Source organism: Pleurodeles waltl, chromosome 6, assembly GCF_031143425.1.
Source record: "Pleurodeles waltl isolate 20211129_DDA chromosome 6, aPleWal1.hap1.20221129, whole genome shotgun sequence".
Taxonomy (NCBI): domain Eukaryota; kingdom Metazoa; phylum Chordata; class Amphibia; order Caudata; family Salamandridae; genus Pleurodeles; species Pleurodeles waltl.
The window spans coordinates 825,973,001-825,994,836 of record NC_090445.1 but is presented as its reverse complement, the minus strand read 5'-3'; the positions used below and the strand labels follow the sequence as shown (position 1 = coordinate 825,994,836).

The 21,836-nt window shown below is 40.4% G+C and overlaps 1 protein-coding gene across 5 annotated transcripts in view; it reads right to left on the bottom strand.

Annotated features, from left to right (window-relative positions):
• CNNM2 (cyclin and CBS domain divalent metal cation transport mediator 2) overlaps positions 1-21,836 on the bottom strand; it is a 776,587-nt gene that overhangs the window by 321,809 nt on the left and 432,942 nt on the right. For all 5 annotated transcript variants that reach the window (XM_069239487.1, XM_069239489.1, XM_069239488.1 and 2 more), the window contains exon 2: positions 11,018-11,161. In XM_069239487.1, the coding sequence (XP_069095588.1) occupies positions 11,018-11,161 (144 nt within the window). The remainder of the gene's footprint in view (positions 1-11,017; positions 11,162-21,836) is intronic.

The following is a 21,836-nucleotide window of genomic DNA, read 5'->3' as shown; positions in this document are numbered from 1 at the left end:
TGTTCCTAACAAAATAATGATTAAGTCTTGAGTACTGGACTCAGTATGACCCATTACAGAGTTAGGAATGTGTTTGAATATTTGTGGGTTCTGAGAACATTGTTTTGCTAACTATATTCAGCATGATGGCCCATTCTCCCCAGACTATCCTATACAATTCAAACAGGAGGAGTGGCCTGCCGATATGACAAGTGTATTATGTTTTCCTAACATAGCATTCAGTACATTTTGTTGTGCAAAAACTGAAAAGGCATTGTTTGTCTATATTTCTGTGTATATGTAAAAAAATATAACTAAGGTGTGACTTTGGTAGAGTTGTGAACATTCATTAGCGCCATTTGTAGCATATTATATCTTGGTACTGTTGTCTGCTTTTTGTTCATTAGTTTAATGTCCAGGCATTATCTTTTATTTTGTAAGCAATGGACTGTTTTGCCACTACAATACACTGGCCTCCCTTTTCCCCCTACGTTATCACTGTTGAAACTTCAGGATGCATGGCCTTACCTAATCATTTCTTTTTTAAATATCCTTCTTTTTTGTTTTCCCTTTTCCCTCTTTTCTTTTTTCCTTGACTTTTAATTCACAATCTGGTGTTGCAATTTTGAGTATTTTGCGTGGAACAGTTCTTTTGATACAATTTGGGATCAGTAGGGAACATGTGTTTTGCAGGGATGTAGCATGAATTAATTATAAAGCATATTCTTGACCAGCAACTCACATCACAACATTCACTTAGATGGCTGCACTCATTTGCATTGCTTGACAGGCCTGCATATTATATGTTTGTTGTTGATACTGTATTTTGTCCATTATTTACATGCCTGGGCCATTCAGATGGTACTACATTTTCTGAGCAGATGAGCTTATCTCGTTTTTAATACAACTGTGTGGATGAGAAAGAGTAAATTTAGTGTGGATAAGAAAGAGTCAATTTACCAGTCTTTGTATGACATTTTAACAGGCACAGTAATTTTACATTGGCATTATACACCTTTGTAATACGCTTTTAGTAACTACTTACTGAATGTTTCAGCAGGAACAATATAATTTTGTAGTACAATATTCTTGTATAACACTCATCTAAGGTAGGTAGGGATAGTACGAAGTACACATTAGGATGGCAGCACTTTGCAGCTTTTTACCAGGCTCCTGCAAGAGTCAGTTTTCTACTTCATACTATTTCATGAATGCAAAATTATGATTTAAGCACGACTTTTCAATAGCTTCAGTCTGTTCTTGTTAGGAACGCCGCATCTGGACAACAACTCAGCATTTCAGGTCTTGTAGTAATGTGTACCATAATATATCTGATTTTTAATAACGTATATTGTATAGAGGATATGGATTTCTGAGAGCTTTGGACAGCTGTATTAAGCGACTGGTATATTTAGCAATTGGAGTTTAAACGCAATTTCTTTGTTGTTACTCAGAATGGGACTTATCATGGTCTAGACTCTGAGTGAGCCAATAATTTCAGCAAACGTACTCTATTCAGGGACAGTTTTAGGGTAGGTTAAATGTTATGCCAAATGTTTTGGGGGTACGGCAACAACACTGGTGCTACCTCGTTTCCAGCACAGTATACATTTTACTTTGATTTTCTTTCCAAACATACACTAGTTTCATCACTGGGCTTTGTGCCCAAATCTCACAAAATTCTGAGAACACATGGCCTATTCTCAAGACAACCTCCTTGGTAGGTGTTCTATTTAGTGGTTTACCGTAACTGAATACATTGCATGTTTGGGATAACTGACTTTACTATTAACATATTTGCAACCCAGTTTTCAAATTCGGCAGAACCGAGCAAATTTTGGAAACAGGTGCCTTCAAAACATTTCTTGTGGGGCATGATACATTACTCCACTTTTTCCAGCTGGCTTCTTGGTAAGTTGCCTACTGACATTGTAAATAGGAATATAAATTATGTGAGTCATTACATGTCTCAAAGGTAACAAATATTTAACATTTTTGTGGCTCCACACATATACACATCGTCTTATGAGACCACTATGCGATTCGAGAAAGGACTGGTGTTGAAATCTCATTAGGTCAGTCCGCTCTCTCCTGTACTCCCTCTTTCTTCTTTTTGCCCTATCCAATTCTTTCGGACTTGATCTAACCTCATTCAGTGGGGAAGCCAGTAAGCTTCACTTGACCCTGCACAATCATGTTCAGTGTTTTTTTTTATTGAATTTATGTGCATTACACTAGTGATCTTGACTTTTCTTTTTTCACAGTGCGTCTTGGGATTACTTGGTTCTCTGACAAAAGTATTGTTTTTCTTCATGGGGACTTTGTGGACATCACGTTTATTGTGTATCCCTGTCATTTAGGAGCTATTATATTGTATTGTTTAAGTACTTTCACCGCCTTGAAAAAGTCACAGGTGTGACGAAACACGTGTCAGCTGTGGAGGAAAGATTGTGTATATTTGAAAAAATTGATTTTGCATATGTTAATAAAATATTTGGATTTCATATGGTTTCCACGCATCCTTACTATTTGGATCTTAAAAATTAAGTTGGACTTATATTTTGAGTGCATTCTGGTATCTTTGTGACCAACAAGACTCAGTGAATCCCAAGGGGGCCACTGATTTCCATGCTTTGGGTAGTAGGGCAGCAATCCCAACAAGCACAATATTGACTAATGTTTTGCTTTGTGTTACTTTACCCACCACCATTGTTTCTCAGAGATTCAGAGGTGTGATAGTTATATCACTATCACCGGTATATATATTTGTTGTTTATGATGTTCTGGGTCATGGTTTTTCATTTTGCCTATGTGCTAATTGACATTTAAATAAAATATGTATTAAGTACTCAAAATACATTTGGATGGGTATGATCACAAGATCTACATTAAACAATGAAATACCAAGTAAAGCGTTTATATATGTGAATTTTTTTATGGTATACTGAAGACACATGAATGGGATTTGAGGAATGAAACAACCGTATTCCCTACTTCCTTACTTGAAAACTAAAAAAATAACTGTTCCCAACAGCAGAGCCTTTATAACACTACTATTATTTTACAAACGAAGATAATCTAATTATTTTACTAGTGCAGTTTCATTATTTTGTTGGCCTGAGATGATGAAAACGTGATTTCTTAGAACTTATATTGAGCTCTCCCCATATTACACTATGAAAACGTGGTGAATTTATTCTTGAAAATCTTTCCAAGCTGGATGGCAGAGCAACAAATCTAGGATTGCATAGTTGCATAAAATCTTTAAAATGTTCACACACCTCAAACGGTGAGCTCCTTGATGATTTTATTTTAATAATTTTGTATGATCATTCCAATTTCCTCTGATCCTACCTTCCTTTTTAAAATCTGATAAATAAACTGACTTATCTTTAAATGAAACATCCACTAGCAAATATCTTGAATGCACAGTCTATTTACTACTCTCTGAGGTGTATGCATTCATTCCATACCAAGCATAAGGGAGAATAAGATACTGCCGGTATATTTCCTGAATGCTCAGCATTGCCCTTCTCAGGCTACAGAGGGCAATGTGAGTTACTGAATAAAAATCAATTTTAGAAAATAATTTATTCACTAAAAACAATAGTTTAAACTTCTTCATAATAAATTGACCACACTGTCAGGACCAAACAGATTTTATTTTTTTACCCCATCAAAATCACTATTACATCAAATGATATAATGAAAATAGTACAGCTATTTATTTCTGAGTCCACAAGAACAAATGATTGTGATTACTCTCCAAATACTGGTCGATAGGATTTCAAAGCGCAAAATGGTTAATGTAACATTTTAGCTCCTAAATTGTATTTGTTGGTAGCTTTCATCATGGTGAATTTTATCGGCAAGTGAAAATATCAATACATAATTTTATAAAAATGTGTACTTCAAAGCGAATAGGGAAAGGCCAATCTAGAGCATACTGGTTGAAAATCAGATACTCATGGATTACTCACATAGTAGATACTGTATAATAGTTTATTTTTGCAATGTGATTGGGCAAAATATGAAGCAATTGAATATGTTCTTATACATTTTCCTATCATTTTAGAACCTTTTCAACGTTCAAGGTTACTCAATCTATTATTAAACCAACATACATTTCATATGGAATGTTTATGTTTATTTTAAAAAGCAATATTATTCTGGAGTCAACTCAATGGGTATGCACTTCATTTGCTTGAATTATTTTGTTTTCCTAGTCAGGTTTTAGCAGGTGTCTACTGTCCCTCAACAGGAACACTTCCTAGTATTTAAAAAGGAGCAAGGGTAGATATTGCTATGATTTCCATGATTACAATATTTTAAGTGATTGACTTTAAACAGGGATACTGACATATAAACTTGAAACTCACCTAAACCCAATAATGTTGAAATTGGAAGTGGAAAGTGGAAAGTGGAAAAGTATTTTCCTAACACTTGTAGATAAAAACATCATGATAGTGAACAGGACTAAACGTGTGGTCTGAGTAACAGGTCAGTATCCAATCTTAATTCAAGGATTTAATAATGGCAAGATTCAGCTGCTTAGCGAGACTCTAAGTCCGAAAATGATCATTTTAATCTTATTTTCGTTCAACTTGAGTTAATACCCGACTCCCCGGTGTAGTTCTTTCCAACTACTAAGCAGCTTAGGCACAAGAGGCATACGTTTCCAGACAAGGTTAAATGTTACGTTTTAGAGTATGGGGAAAACACAGAGTTTTCTCTATCATGGTTTTCAGATGAAGAGCAGAGAACTGGAGAACACCTTTCGAGCCTGTCAACAGTAGCACCCAAAGTGAAAGTCCTACAAATAAGGAGGAGAAGACCCATAAACAAGGATAAATGTAACTGTATTCTATTTTGCTGCTTCTGAGTTTGAGGTGACTGCATGCAAGAATGAGCTATGTTGAACGTTTCCTTGTCATTATCGCCATGTGGCCTACTATAGCCAGAAACACACCCTCTGCAAGGTGGCCCTCAGAACAATGGATCTGAGGGACAAAAAACAGAAAGGGGCCTGGTACTGATCATAGATGATTTGAAACAGTCCAAGACCAGAGAAAAGACTTAGTGCAAGTAGTAAGAATGGACACAAACAATCAATGAAGGTGCAAATGGTTTCTTGGACCAAAGCTGAGCCTTTGTTCTGGATGGCATAGCAAGCTGAAGTGCCCAGCACTCTTGGCAGTAGCAACATCCCAGTGAGTGAAGATTTGAGCTTGTTTAAACCCATCTACTGGGGGTTATATTGGCAACTGATTATAGGCTTCAGAGATATAATGTGGCATGTTTCAGACTAAGAAGGAGCATTTGGCTGCTGTGGCACTAAGGAGGTGACCTGAAGAATGGATCAAAGCCATTTTAGCTTTAAAACAGGAACACCACAGGCAGTACTCTGCTCTTGAAGCTTGGAATGGCCATTTAGAAGTACCTGATGAAATGCAATTACTGTGGTACACAGTTGGACCAGATAAGGAAAGTGTGTTTCCTAGACACATTTAATGAATGGATCAATGGGAGCAATAAAAAAACAATTTAATTTAACATGTTTGCTGTGGAGAAAATGTTTTAAATAATTTAATCATCATTTAGTTTACGCCATTTTTTCAAGCTATACAGTGCTGGCAAAGGCATCAATCTGATGGGTCAGAACCAGAATGTGTAAAAAGATACAAGGAGAAACCGTTCCTGGGTTGCTTGTGTTCCGGTTCAGGGAGGACCTTGCTTGGCAGTTTGGGCTGGACTGTTCCTATTGGAGAAGGGTCAAGACTGATTGTGCATACAGCTGGTTCCAAAAGGAGGTGGCATGGTGTGCAAAATGACGATGGGTTGGGATGAGGCTCAAGTGATTACTAGTGGCTGGGATTAATTCAGCCATTCCATCCATCACTGTTTTGTACACTTGTTGTGTGGCCCAGTGAGGTCAGTAGGGAATGTTGAGAATTTCTCTTGTTTTCATTAGTGAGATTGACGTTGACCGTGAAGCTCTGGAAAAGATGCATAGCAACACTGTCCGGTAACTTTATAAAGTATCTTTCAGGGAGTTCCCTGAGACTGCTATCTAGGATGCAGCAATAAGCCAGACCATGATAGAGGAAAGTCTTGACACAAGACTGGACCGCTCCATAAGATAATCAATGTTCACAATGAAGTTTGAACAAGCTCCCAAGCTAGTCGGAGGGGCAAAATAGCAGCAATTTGCCCCTACCTGTCTGTAGGTCTGCAGTGCAATGATTAGCCAAGCAGAATGAGCTACAGTCAATATTAGGGAGCAAACAGCTATGCATGGGATACCAAACGTGAATGCTGTAGCGATGCTGTAGTGGCTACAAGGGCCCAGAAAGTAACTCAGGTTTCTTCTAAGGGTCACTGCACTCAGTGATCTTAGGAGTAAGATCATACTAACTATGTACAGGGACTTCAGGTACCCAAGAGGAGAGATAGCTCAGAGTCCGGAAAAGAAGATTGAAGAGGAAGATTCATATGGTGTCCATCCATAATGCAAAAGATCCTGTAACTAACGAGAAAGACCTTTATGCACAGGAAGGGTTGCCTGAGCTTGCCGCTCTGCAATCTGCAGCAGGAGCCAGCACGGCTGATTTAATCAAGGTGCAGAGAGAGCACCCAACCTCTGATGATCAGGGATGATTGCACAAGGTTGGGAAAAGAAACTTCACTACAATGGACATGAGCCTATGGACAGCAGGACACACAGGACGGCTCTGTGTTTGGTGTGGGGGGGGTGGGGGGGGGGGGATTTCCTTTTGTGGGGTTTCGTTTTGTAGTCGGTCACGATATACTGCTGGACTGGGTACTTTGGTGTGAACATGATTCAAGACTGACAGGCAAGCCATTTTTACTGGCTTCAGATGGGAGCAGAGATCAAAATGTTTTTTCACTTCTACCTGACCTGTCAAGCAATTGGCAAGTCATGAGGCCTGAAAGAAGGACTAAATAGAAGAGAGAATAAAATGTTTCCTGATTAGAATGAAAGAACAATGGTGGGGAGCAGAGGGTTGACAAACATTAGAAAACCGCTGCTGAATGGAGCATCCTTTAGATCCAGACTCACAGCATGCAAGCAAAAGAAGGTCTTAAGGCATGATTCACATTGAATAAATAGGTATTGTACCCATGCTTGATATTTAGTTATTCCGGAGGATAAGGTGATCACAGCGATTATATGATAAAACTGATGCTGCCTCTTGAACAAGACATTCTCATATCTTAGCACTGTTGTTCAAAATTTTTATGTTATATTTAAATATTACTAATGTATTTCAGTGTACAGTGCGCCCTTCTATAGGATTGGTACGTACACCCTGATTTGTGAAAGTAATGACATATGTGAATAGTACATTAAAAATTAATATACACTAAAAGGAGAAAAGCTGCAGGCCACAAAAAAAAGAACCAACAAATGTTGAGAAAACGTTTCTCTGACAGGATTCAAACTCTTCACGACGTTGTTAGCAGCACTTTCATCATCCAGATCCTTTCCATTACTGCTGTGGGAAGATACGTATATAATGTGAATTACTCCTTTGACCCAATCATAAGAACATACATTTTATCTTGTTACAGAGCCAGTTTACCTATCCCACCTAGAAAACAAAAAAACCTTAAAATGTGTAAAATTCCCTTGATACCTAAAAAGAGACCGGCCATCTTAACATCGGTTTTTGCTCTCTCTCTGTTTCTACGTTCCATCCAACAAACCCCACGTTCTATGCATGCCACAGGCATAATTTTGAAGGGGTTACCGGGCTGCCTCTTGCAAAGCTGAAAAAGAATTAAGATTTCCTTCAACATTGTTTACTCTTTAATCGGGCTCTTACTACCTTGACGAGTCATTAAGTGAATGAATGAATAGTAAATTTCCAAAGCATGCTTTAATCCCAAAAGCATATTGGCGCTGGGGTAGCTAACCAAATCTGAGGAGCAATACTCTCAAGGGCCATGTTTTAATGAGCTTTCTGTAACAGTAGTGGTAGTCGCTAAATTTTATTTCCTTGGGCAGGGAATTCCAAAGTTTACAGGTAAAGAAAATGAACGATCTCCAGTCTCATCTACTTTGTCTAATTCTGGGAACTACAACATCTCAGTAGACCTGAGTGGTCTCCCTAGAGCAAACAACCAACTGTTTTTGTTTAATATTTCTTTATTAGGTTTTTCAACTTAGCAGATCGTCACATCAACATCATGCAATAGGATAAGCTAACATGTTATAAATTCAGATGTTCATTGATGCCTTTTGTCTTTTGCCAATTGTTCGTGACAAGCAACATCATTAAGGCAGACACACATAAGGACCTTCATAGAACAATGACACCTAAGGGCCTTTCAGAAGTGTGTCAATCTGCTTAACCAGCATAACAGAGCCAGGATTTTTTTTTTGCAGGGGAGGGGGTTGTTTCGGTCATCTTGTATGGAAGCGGGTCAGGGATATCCTTCCTTGTTCAGCTAATCGGGCTAGTTCCTGGGGTGTACTGGACTACATAAGTTGTGGGGGGGCTGTTACGCTGTCATATTGGTGACTGGGGTCACCGGCCGTACTCGGGCTGTATAGTCTGTGTTTCTTGCTGGATGTATTGTGGAGTATTGTTCTTGTGTCTATGACGGTCTATTGTATGATTTAGCCTTGATCTTTGTTGGGTTCATCTGTCAATCTGTCAGTGAGGTTGATTGGGTGTTTCCTGGCCCTGCAGTATAGCGTAGCTGTTGTTCTGCTAGTAAGAAAACAACTTAAACTTAACCGTGAAGGAGGATGGTCCAGCAGCATGTAGAGCCGTGTGAGCCAGGCACAAGAACTTTAAAATGAATTATTTTTGGACAGGCAGCCCGTGTAAGCTCCTTCTGGCCTCAGAGACTAACTGATATTTGAGAATTCCCAGTATCAATGTGGAAGTTGCATTTTGAGCTGCTTGTAGTGTGTCTTGAAGAAAGATTTGTTTTTACTATACTCTACCCCCACATTCCGAGCAGAGTCCATAGCTGTGGGCAAAGCTCTCAATTGAGATGGCCAATATTGGTTGGACCAAAGATATGACAGTGCCAAATAACAGGACTTCTGTCTTTTCTCCATTTAATTGTAGGTAGTTGCTCATCATTCACCTCTCTATCTCAAGCATATATTCTTGAGATTTCTCAACTGCTAGAGTATTTTCTGAGATGTTAATTACAATTTGAGTATCATCTGCAGAGGATGATACTCTAAAGACATATGATTGAATCAATTTGGCAAATACGTTTCATATACACATTAAATGGTGTTGGACTAAGAGAAGATTCCTGTTGGACTCCACAGGGTAGAGAGAAAGGTTTATACCTACCTGAACAGTTTACATGCCGTGGGCCACTATTTAGGATGTCATGGATTCTGCTATTGTCGAATTGGCTTTGGAGTTCTTTTCTTCATCGTTCTGTAATTAATTCTTCTGTGCCGGGCTGGGACTTTCCTTTAGTGCTTCAGATGTCCTTTGAATGTCTGGATTCATGGAGATTTAAAGCTTCTTTCTGCTAAAGTTCATTTTTCCCATCAGCAGTCTGTTCAGGATGTAGGATTGGAGAACTATGAACCTTACTCTGTATTTGTTCCTTTTTCTCCTTACAAAAGGGTACTTTGTTGGGATCTCCCTCAATGTTCCTTCACAGAATTTAGACCTGTCAGTCTTTTTTCCCCTATCCTTTCTCGACTAATGAAGTCTGTCTACATTCCTGTTCAAAGAAACCTCTCCATTTACTTGGCCCACTTGGCTTCGCTCCACAAGTTTAATTCCCTTCTTGTCACTTATGGCCAGGCAGGACAAAGACTAGCAAATCCTCATTCACTGACCTCATCTGACTAACACTAATCCTTACAGCATCGAAGGGGCCTACTCCTAGTGGGGTATCCATTTAATGCACAGCGTTCAGGAGGTTTACCTGAAAGACACATACAATTTTGCCACCTGGGTGGGCATCCCATAACACTTTGATGGCTCATTACCGGCAGAAAGTGGCGGAGGTTTTCAACAGCAGCTTGTTCACAAGTGCCTGTAAGTTCTAGACACTCGTGATGTTCTTATATTTTTCGCTAAGTAAAAATTTCACTTGGTGCAGTATTTGTTTATACAAAGTGTGTGTGTGTTTTTGTAGCTCAATGGGCACATTTATGCTCATGTACAACCTCATGTTGTTAGGACTGGGACAAGGAAGACAGTAGTGGAGGTTACCACCTAGTTACTTACCAGTTATCTTTATAACTTCTAGTCTCCCCTATCACCGACCTGGGTTACCACTCTGCCAGCCTGGGAGGGGGGCCCACAGGGTCTATTGAGACTTTGCATACTAGAAAGTTATGGTGGCTGGTTCTTAGTTTTAGGCATCCAGGAAAAGTTGGAGCCTAGGTTGTGCATCAGAGAAATGTTACATATTTTAAGGTTTCTTTGAGCTAGTATAAGTAAGTCTGGGTAACAAAGCTAAGCCTTATGTTGCTATGACTGTGACGAGGAAGTCTATGATTCAAAATAATGAAGATTAATTGTCTCTAGCCAGGCCATAAATGGGCTCTCATGCAGAAGGGTCAGGCTTTGTTACTGTCAAAAGAGGAGAAAATATAAGAGGCTATTTTTACCCAAGGTTTCAAGTATCACTTCTGAATCTCTTGGGTGTATGTAGGAAAGAGATAAATATGAGAACATTTACAGTGAGTGCACATTTAACACAAAAAATCTACTGTAAAGTATCAGTGACCATGTCCAACAATTTTTAACTTAACATCAACAATGGCAGAAATAAGATACGATTCTCGTGTGAAAGACTTGTTGCCCTTGACAAGAGTTGAAAGACTTCACTTGGAGAACAGACACTCTTTGTACTTTTATATCTTATTTTCCACTTGATTTCTCTGCAAGTTCATAAAATGAAACAAATTATTTACGCAGTATTTGATACAAAATGTAATTGACCGGATATCTAACAAAACACAATAATAAAACACAGAACAAGTTTACATGGCTTGTAATATAATAATAATAATTTTACTCACTATACAAATCTGTTTCATCGAGAATTTCCGATTTGATAATTTCTTCAATCACATCTTCCAATGTGACAATCCCCAGAACTTCATAAAACGGATCTCCTTCGCCCTCGTTATTAACCCTCTGAACTATGGCCAAATGGGATTTACCTGTGGAATAAATTATAGTATTTCAGAAGATTTCCAGCTTTTCAACAAAGTGCTTAATACCGACAGTCTACAGTGTTCAAAAATATATTTTAATTTGATGCAGAAAAATGGAAATTGAACATTCACATTCAGAATCCAGTGCACTGAAATTAGAAGTGGGCGATAAATTCCACTCCACCGACAGAGTAAGTGTAATTTTGGCCACTCGCATTGCGCTTGTAATGCAGAGTTCTGGCTAAATTCCGCCAAATGACAATGTTTCTTTCTTGAGCACGGCTCACCAACGGTAAGCTGGTGAGCGCGAATTGGCATCCTCTACCGAGATGTCCAGGCATTAGGAGGGCACACAGTAATATTTTCCCACCACGAACCGTTACGGCGGTTGTGACTGTTCTTGGTGAGAAAGCTGCCGCTTGAGTAGAAAATCTACTCGAGCAGCAGCAATATCAATTCAAGCAGCAGCATCCTCTGGCATGCTGCATGGTGGGATTCTGGCTGATTTTTAGTGTTTAATAGACTCCTGGCACTAAAAACAGCGCAAGCAGTACAGTGTTACGATTTGGGCCCATTCGCATGTTTTCATGTAACTCCGTGCAATTCTGAGGAGTGAAACTCTGCGAGTTCCGCCCACCCCTAATATATTAATAACTTTTTAGGTAATCATCACACAGGTAAGCAGTTTTCTAGCATAAAAACATAAATTAACTAATTTCTCGATTCAGAGGAAGAAATACTCTGTGGGGTCAATTAATAAAACGGATACTAGTGTAAACAGTGTTCGGGGCAGTTTATGTTGATGCAGGCACCCTTTTATATTAAATGTGACTTTACAGCCCCTCTGTAACGTGTCAGTGCACATTTTCCATGCCATATTACTCGTGCAGGGACAAAAAGGCAATTGAGGGATTACACTAACTCCAACTAAGATTCTTGTTAGCTCGCCTACTGTGGGAGACCTCTGAGAGGGGTGAAGAGGAGTCCAGAGACTCTGTCCACAGGTAGCACAGTCACAACACTACCTCTCTCTGGGTGTGACTGGATGTTTGCAAGAGGGGGTGTTACCAGGTCCTCTTCAAAGATAAGCAAAGACATCAGCAGTTCAGCAGAAGCCATATAGCCACTGCCTTTGTGTGCGCACCCTAGAATCGCAACTCTCAATGAATGGGGACCTCCTCCAGAAGTAATGGTTTGAACTGCCTACAACATTTGAGGCAGTGTTCTTTGCCTGCATAATGGTAGGAGATAATTACTATATTTTGCCCTCCCTACAGCAAGACAACCCCCCATTTTAAAGGACCAGGCAAAACATAGAAAGCAGACTTAACTCAATAGTGACTATGTTCTCCTGTCTCCAATTGGCAAAGTATTGCTTTTTTCTGTAAGCATGGTCTATGGCATAACCTGAACTAGGCAATAAGGCAGGAAAAAGATTTCCCTATACACATATGTTGAAAAGGGAAGGAATAGGGATCTAGTCAAGACAAATGCTCTAGACTTAAAGAGGTTAAACATATGGCAGAAACACCTTGCCACATACCCACAATGAAAAACATTTCACCAACTGCCACATACACTCACACCTGGAGCCGACAGTAAAGCCAATAATAAACAGCTAGTCAAGCATCCTTTTAAGAAAGATCCCCGATACAGTTACTGCAGGAGTATAATCAAGATGCAGAGTCGAGAAAAAATGAGTATTTATTTCCACTACCGGGACCACTGTACTAAAGTTGATACTTTTGGAATAATGGAGGACGTACAGTATGGTGCTTCAATTTCCTCATGTCTCCACGGTTCAAAACAACATTTTCATATAAAGGTTTACACGGAAGAACCTAATCATCTGTCAGTTCAATATGAACGCATACATAATTGACATATGTGACTTGGGAAATGCTATCTTTTGAGCAGAAGGTAGCATAACACTGTCCCCTGATAGATACCTCACTGCAAAGGAACACACCAGTCTTTTCAGAGGACTGATATGCATTGGGAGCTCTTTCTGAAACCCGGTAAGCTGGTATTTGATGCTATCATCACATTTGGGAAAGTCACAAAAACAGAAAGTCCTTTCATTGCACCCAAACCGTTCATCTACTAGTGGGGCTCTGTCCTGTCTTCCTGAACACGTCCATCAACTCTGTGCATGACAAACCATGCTTCAGATGTGGAATCTTGTGACATTTAAGGGTCTGTTGTCTACGGGGACTGGAAAAAAGGAAAATGAGAAGAGGTTCACATCCTAGGTAAACCAGATGGTGCTGCCTGAAGTCAGATATTCTCCTTTATGGAATGTGAAGATTTTTCAGTTGATTTTGGATTGGCGGGATAATTAGTATGTCACGAAAATGGCAGGCCTCATCGGCCGAAATGACCATGCTGTTTTGATCCATTTCTTGTAAAAGAGTATCTGACCGGACTGCACTGAATATCACAGCAATGTCTTTTTCTATGAAGCCCCTCCTCTTGAGATCCATAAGTACCCCTCCCCTCATTGGCTCTTCGGTCATAGGGTACTCTTTCAGCGATGCTAACTACCCACTGGCACTCTCAGAACTGGTTCTACTGCAAGGCAGAGCTCGGGAACATATCACTTCAACTGTAAGGAAATCCAGTCTCAGCTAAACAGGCCCTAATGCCTCCCAGACTGCCTTTTCCACCAACTCATATACGTGTTCTTAGCAGACTTATAAGTATCTGGGCTAGATAAGTGACCTGGAGTCTGGATGTGTTCTATCCATGTGGTGTATGGGGTGTCCTATAACCAACACTGCCAAGAGAAAACGTAAATAATGTGGCTGGGGAGCAACTACAGCATAATAATATAAATATACACAATTCCTCCTTCATCCCAATCCTTTGTCTGCTTCTTGCATGCGCAATCCACTCCCCGCAGAATCATCTGGCCTCCAACACCCCTGCGGGCTGAACCACCAGCCCAAACCAAATCAGCTCTCCATAGAAGAAGCTGATCAAGGCAAACAAATCTGACTGCAGGAGGCTTTAAACATGCAGAGCACTCCTTAGTATCCAGATGCAACCCCCTCACTTCTGTGACAGCAATCTCTCAGAATGGTGTTCCAGAAGCCTCCGGCTTCCTGGTGTCCATGCTTGAATATTGCTATTTCATGTTCCTCACTTCAGCGGTGCAGTCACTGCAACTGTTCGTATCAGCCTCTCTGACAGGTGTGCTCCCTCCTCCTTCCCAGCCCAATGGCCAGAGGCAGCTGCCTGAAACAATCGCATGGAAAACCAATAAAATCCCATTGCATCACCTACAACTGCGGACATGGATGAATCCTTCGGAGCTAAAATAATATCTTATGTGGATGACACACATTTTTCTGTGGCAAGGGGAAGCCAGTAGATCAGGATGCCATTAAACCTTGTCTGTCTGCTGTCTTTTGTTGGATGAGCTTCAATAAACTGAAATGTAACACTGAAAAAACCGAGGTTCTCAAAGTAGGACACAATTTTGATCTTAATTTGGAAGTTCACTGCCCAGAAGGAGCCTCCCCACCTAATATCCAAGCAGAAATTGTAAAAACCGTAGGGGCCAAATATGACAAAACTTTGTCCTTCCAAACTCATGAACTCAGTGGTCGCCTTGTGCTTGGGCACACAGCAAAGAAATTCCTGCACTTCCTCTCGGTCTCGATGAGGACTACTGTGATCTTGGCCTTAGTGATGCTCAGGCTGGACTATGTTAATGCTCTATATGCTGGCCTTCCGCAGTACCAGATGAGGAAACTACAGATGGTAGGTAATGACGCCGCTAGGCTTGCTCTCAGTCTCCCCATAGGGGAGAAATCCCTTCACATTTATTAAGCTTACACTGGCTTCCTATGAATAAGTGGATCTTATTCAAGACTTCCCTCCTGATACACAGAGCACATATCAGGCTGGACCTAACTACCTGTCCTCTGGGATCTCCCATTACATCCCTTCAAGAAACGTGCAATTTGCCAATAATTTTCTGCCCATGATCCTTAGGATTCGACTGGCTCCGCTCTTCTCATCATAGTTGCAAAGGAGACCGATCCTTCCTTCACCAAAGCAGGATTAGTAGAGGAAAGATCAATTTCTGGAGCGGTATCCAGGCCACAGGCATCTTGTAAATCATGAAAAAGTTTCTCATCATAGCTGTCATCGTCAATTTGTTGGGGTATTTCAGGGCCTGAATGGCAACTAAGACGTGTTGTCTGCATTGAAAAATGAGTATCCTAGTCCTGCAAAACTACCGGCTCCACTTCTGACACTGAAGCTCAAACTGGTTGGTGGTGTTCTTTATGGTGCCGAACATTGTGTGCTGGGGCTAAGGTTCACAGAGCTAAGCTCAAAAGGAGGGAGGGCATCTGGGTGAGGGGCACAGTCAGTGTAGGGGACTGATAAGTCAGGTTATCAGATTTGAGGCCACCTTGATAATTAGGGCCCACAGGCACTTCAGAGAAATTTGGAGGGCACCAAAGATCTGGTCCATGGCCAGTCTCAGTCATAGAGCTTTGCAGATGGCCCAGGGAAGTCAGGGTGCATTGGGAGCAAGGTCGGAAACTGTTCAAAATTCCAGGAATGACACTGTGATCTGGAGGGACCCGGAGAGTTGTTCAAATCTAAACGCCATGAGATTCTCTATTGTTTCAAAGCATGAGGTGCAGCACAGCTTTACTTAAAATGGCACTAGAAGTGGTACTTTGCATATGGTGAGATGCTACAACCAAAACACAAAGTCTTCAGTTGCAAGTTATGGTTGATGTGATGGCTGGGAACATAACAGTGTGAGTTGTTTTCAAAGGTATGCAAACTATTACAGGCACAGCGTAGCTTCTCACTTGTTTTCTGTTATTTTACTAGATATGCCATTACTCACGTCATGGCTTCCAAAAGCTTACAGTCTCTTCTTTCCATTTTTATACCCCTCTCTTTCAAGCCATTCTCCCTATGTGGCTTTAAAAAGCCCTATGTCTTTCTCAATAGCTTTCTCAGACCTCCAGTCCCATCTTCAAGTTGTTTCTCGCTACATGGTTTTTAGCAGCTCAACACATCTCAACCTCATGTATTGTTCTTCTGAAGAACTTCAGTTAGTATTGTTTAAAAAAAAAAAAAAAAAACTGAAGTTTTTAATTGCCATCATAGAGTAACTATAATCCGGTGTTAAAGTTTTGCAAACCTCAAATTGAACTATTATGTGGTGTAACAGAATTAGACACATGGCAGCTGGTATGCTATTATTTAAATATATGCAGTTATTAATATAAAAGGTTTCAGATTTTTAATTACAGTGTTAGAATCAAAGTTTAGCATAATAGTAAGCATTATCTTGCTTGTGCAAAGCTTAGACTGTGTGTACCTCCTTGATGATTCTTGTGTGTTCTCGGTAACTGACACCAACGTAGAAACATAAGAGTCAGCAAGTGTAGTAGGGATACACTGGTTAATATTTAACTCACTAAAGCCCTCACCTTGTTTACTATTAATTTAGAACCCATATCTGACTGGTTTTAAAGGGTTGTGTTCATTCTGAAGGCCATATGATCCATCAGAGACATTATTGACCATCTGAAGGCCAGGTGAAAAGCTCCTTTTCTATTTTTCTTATTCAGTCCCCTTTCCCCCTGGCTCCTAAATCAATTCTGATTAAATGATCGCAGTATCAGATATTAGAAGGTAAACTGAGGCGCGGGGTATTTGAGATGCTCTTGCAAAATCAGGTCAAAACAGTTAAGTGACTAAATATTTTTAGGTCAATTTATGTTCGATTTTTGTGACTACCAAACTATGAGAAGCAAACTTTAGCTCTCCTAGAAATTCCAACATGATAAGATAACAAAGACAGTAAAACAAACATTAGCATTGAGCGCCCAAAAAATAAGGACCATTGTTTCAGAAGAGATTTATTTAGGTCTCTCATTTACTGTTGCAGGCCCTACAGAATCACCAAAATGAATCCCACCTTTTGAATACTTAATTATGTATGCGGGTTCACTACCTCTGTGACTCAGTGTTCGACACCCATATAATATATTCAGACACCTACACTAGGGTATGACCCACTATATAAATTATAAATTCATTGTCATATATACCTACTTGAAATACATTTTAAATCTGTACAAACAGACCTATAGCTAACAATATACATAGGAGTGAGCTTCGGGTCTTCTCCTTTTAACTATTTCCCTTTCCACTGTTCTTCAAACAGCCTATTTCAGCCATTATCCTATCAAACACATCTTGACTCAGCCGACTAGAGAAATCATCTCTCACCTAATGCTACTGGCTGTGAGGGTGCACCCTTCAGCCTCCTCTTGAGTGTTTGCGCTAAACTACATGAGGGACTACCTTACAACCATAGTCCTTGCTTTCTTCTCTGACTCCCTCAGGTGTGCTTTGTGCTGATGTGCTTATGCCTCAAGCATTAGCATTTTAACTCAGACCTATTGGCTTAGCCAACTCTGCGTGTTCACTGTTAATAACTCAGCTACCCACGTGATGAGGCTCACACTACAGAAATGGCATTAATATGTCCACCACTGTTGTGATCAAGAATGACACGTAAATGATTGTGTGCCATCTAGCCCTATAGTCAGACGAGGCGCTAGCTGCTACATTGTTCTAAATATACTCTTTGGAATGGGTAACCACAACTCCACCTCAGTGTTTGGAGGACTATTTAGAATATATCTGCAGCCTGTCTTTTTGTTTCTTCATTAGGCACATTGCTTGAGAACATAGGGGACCAGATGCACTTCAATTTAAGCACTATATATATATATATATATATATATATATATATATATACACACACACACACACACTGGAGACTGCAAAGAGATTCTTTAGTTTGCAAAGCACGAGATGCAGCACAACTATAAGTGAACTGCTGCTAGAACTAGTACTATGCAGATAGTGAGATGGTACAACCAAGACACAGAAAGTCTGCTGCAAATTGTGGTTCAAGTGATGGCTGGGAACATAACACTATGAGTCGTTTTCGAAGGTATGCAAACTATCACAAGACAGACATGCTAATGCTGGAAGAATGCAAATACCCCATGACAGTTCTGCCAGGCAGGACACAGTGCTTATCAGTATATTGATATAAGCATTCAATCAAGTCAAGTAAATTCAATTTAAAATAATATATATATTTCTGTCTGCTTTCCCATGCACTATCATAAGCAAAAAAATTCTTCGGAAAATCTGTCCACTCGAAAATAAAATTATTTTGCTATTCTCAGCTTGTGATCATTTAGAAGGAATTTTCCAAAGCTGGGTCTAATATTAGACTGAGAATGAAGTTTCCATTCCACCAGGGTACAATTCTCACTGAAGTAAGTAGTGCACAATCTGATTGTCTTGGAGCAACTGGTTAACATGCAGATGTAAATAGTTTAAATGCCAGTGTACAAAATAACACCACGCCTTTTAAGAACATACATGTTCACTTAGTTATCCACAAGTCTTCAAGCTGCAAAAATCCTGACCAAAATCCAATTTTAGGATAATGTAAATCTGAGATGACATTTTTAACACCCATCTCATCTGTTTTATGAGAATAGCTGAGTCCGATGTTCTTTGGCACATTTCAATGTAAAATCGTGTGTACCCACAAGTGAAGAACTCTCTTTATGTTGCTTTGGCGGAGGAAAGTTTTAGCTGGTGTGGCAGGTGTATTCTTACTCACAGAGAAACGCTTTGGAACCTGTGCCTAATGCATCTCTCATTCCCCTTTTTCAGGCCTGCTCCAGTGCGGCAGGACTCGTGAGAACCCACACTACAGGCAGAAGTCCGTAATGAGTAGACCCACTGTGCCACTGCTCATGAAGCGCAAACCGTAATTTCCCACTTGTAAATTATTAGGGCTGTGAATGTAAATGTATACATTCATGTGCATGGGGTTTGAAGAACCGCACAAGTTAAAAGGGTCGGAATGGCAGGCAGGCAACCACACATTGCCCGAGAGGTCTGCGGCAACGGCCAGCTGATGGGCGTTTTATTCAGCTGCAAATAAACTCCCAACAGTTGTGTGGGCTGCCTTGGTCGCTGGCACACAACGCGAAAGGCTGCTGAGGGTAAAGAGAAAACGCGGTCACAGTGTGACCAAGTACAGACCCTGAGTGGCTCATTATCATGTGCAGAAGGACAACGGGCCAAACTGAGCATACACAGCATGTGGCGGGTCTCCCCTCATCCACAGTCAGCGAGCATGACAATGAGGACTCAAGGAGTGTCCATGCTGCTTTTGATTATCACAGCTAGCACTGTCACGTGGGGGAGGGTCAAAGGGGGTTGTGCATGCAAGGAGCCAGATTACAAATGGTGGCCATTTAAAATGCTCTACTTTTGGCTCCAGCAGCAGATGGATCAGTCTTGGGTGTCTGCTGCAACCCTTTCATCTTCAAAACTGTGAGGGGGTGGGGGTGTCACTTTTAACACTGAGAAAAAATAAGGCTAACAACCAAACTGAGCAAAAAGAAAACTTTTTAGACAACTGAAAACACTTTTTTTTTTTTTACAGCAGTGCAACAAAAAACATCCTGGGACAAATGCCAAAGGAAAGGGAGAATAGACATGGTGGGGTGTAACAAAATGGATTGAAAGAGGGGTACAGTGCAGAGACAAAAGGAAAAGTAAGACATGCAGATTGGAGAAGAATGACAAAAAGAGGGGAAGAGAAAAATAAATTAAGGGTGAGGAAAATAACTCCCCTGATACTAACTTAGCAACATTTTATGAAACATCTTCATCCACAAGTGTGGGCGACTTTTTATGTTCAGCATAGCAGCATTCAAGCGTTGCTTTTCGACCCGTTGTAATCTATTCTGTGGGCTTTAACCATGCTCATCTCACGTCCATCACTTTCATTCGGTCTTGGGCTTGCCTTTCAACAATCCCTTGATGTCATTGGTAAATGCTTTACGTTTGTCCCTCCTTGAGACTTTTTTGCTACGCCTTGAAGACTGCCCCTATCATTTGGATTATTGAACGATTGCTGATATACTTTCGGGAGGGCAAACTATTTATTTCTTTTGTGGCGCCCCTTCGCGCTCCAAGGCGGCCATGGCATTTTACAACGGAAACTTGATTGGCGATATTGGAGTGCTCCTCATATTGTTCCCCCTGTTACCTAATAGGAGCAATTTCAATTTTCCTTTTCCTCTCCCCTTCGTGCTCCATGGCTTTAAAAAAAAACTTTGTAATTGGTAAATGCTTTATGTAAATAAAAACAAAGTAATCAAAGCTACACTCCCAGCAGTGCGGTAGAGCCAATACTAAAATATTCACTGCACTCAGGGAAACTCGCCTCATAATGCTTTGCAGGCATTTCTTTTTAAAAACACTTTTGCCCATAACTCAGCCTCTGGAGGTCCTACGGCAATGGGACAGCCACAAAAACGTTGAGCATGCCAAACTGTGTGTGGGGACTCAAAAATAATAACCCCTCCCACCATTCAGTGTCTTTTTAAGTTCTCTTGTGGCTGGAACATTTGTTTTACAGCTGAGAGTAGTTTGTGATTTAATGGCCTTGTTTGTACAACCATTGCAGTAGGCCTCAAATGTGTTACATGACCATGTTTCTAACAAATGCTATTTTTATTGTGGTGTCCTCTATGAGCTGTTCTGAGCATTACAGTCAACATACTGCAATATCTACGGCACCCAGAAATAACCCCCATAATGCTTTGCAGGGCATTGCTTTTACAAAACATTTTTGCTCATAACTCAGCCTGTGGTGGTCCTAGGATAGTGGAACCACCTCTTACTAACATTTACCACAACGTGCTCTTTCTGTCTAGGTCATTTCTGGGTCCCCACACTAGATTAGTGGGTACCCCAAATGAATAACCCATTCCACCATTCAGTGTCTTTTTAAGTTCTCTTGTGGCTGGAACATTTGTTTTACAGCTGAGAGTAGTTTGTGATTTAATGGCCTTGTTTGTACAACCATTGCAGTAGGCCTCAAATGTGTTACATGACCATGTTTCTAACAAATGCTATTTTTATTGTGGTGTCCTCTATGAGCTGTTCTGAGCATTACAGTCAACATACTGCAATATCTACGGCACCCAGAAATAACCCCCATAATGCTTTGCAGGGCATTGCTTTTACAAAACATTTTTGCTCATAACTCAGCCTGTGGTGGTCCTAGGATAGTGGAACCACCTCTTACTAACATTTACCACAACGTGCTCTTTCTGTCTAGGTCATTTCTGGGTCCCCACACTAGATTAGTGGGTACCCCAAATGAATAACCCATTCCACCATTCAGTGTATTTTTAAGCTCTCTTATGGCTGGACGTTTTGTTTTGCACCTGGGATTAATTTGTGTTTTAAGGGCCTTGTTAGAAAAAAATACTCCAGTAGGCCTGCTAGCCCTTTAGTTAAGTGTAGGGTCACTAAAAGTATGTGGCAGAAAGGACCAAAATATGTGCAGGGTTAACCAATTTATGTGGCAAAAAAAGTCCAGTTATGCATTTACAACGCCAATACCTCTAACTCAAGTAAATGCGAGACCTATTGCTTTGCAAATGCTAGTTCATTTTGTGCCCAAGCCTAATTTTGTTCCCAGTCCAACCCTGCATGTCAATACTGCCCACATGGGCAACGTCACCTGCTTTTAGGAGGATGTTGTCATTAGCAGTCCCACCAGACCTCTGAAGAGTCTCCAATTAGC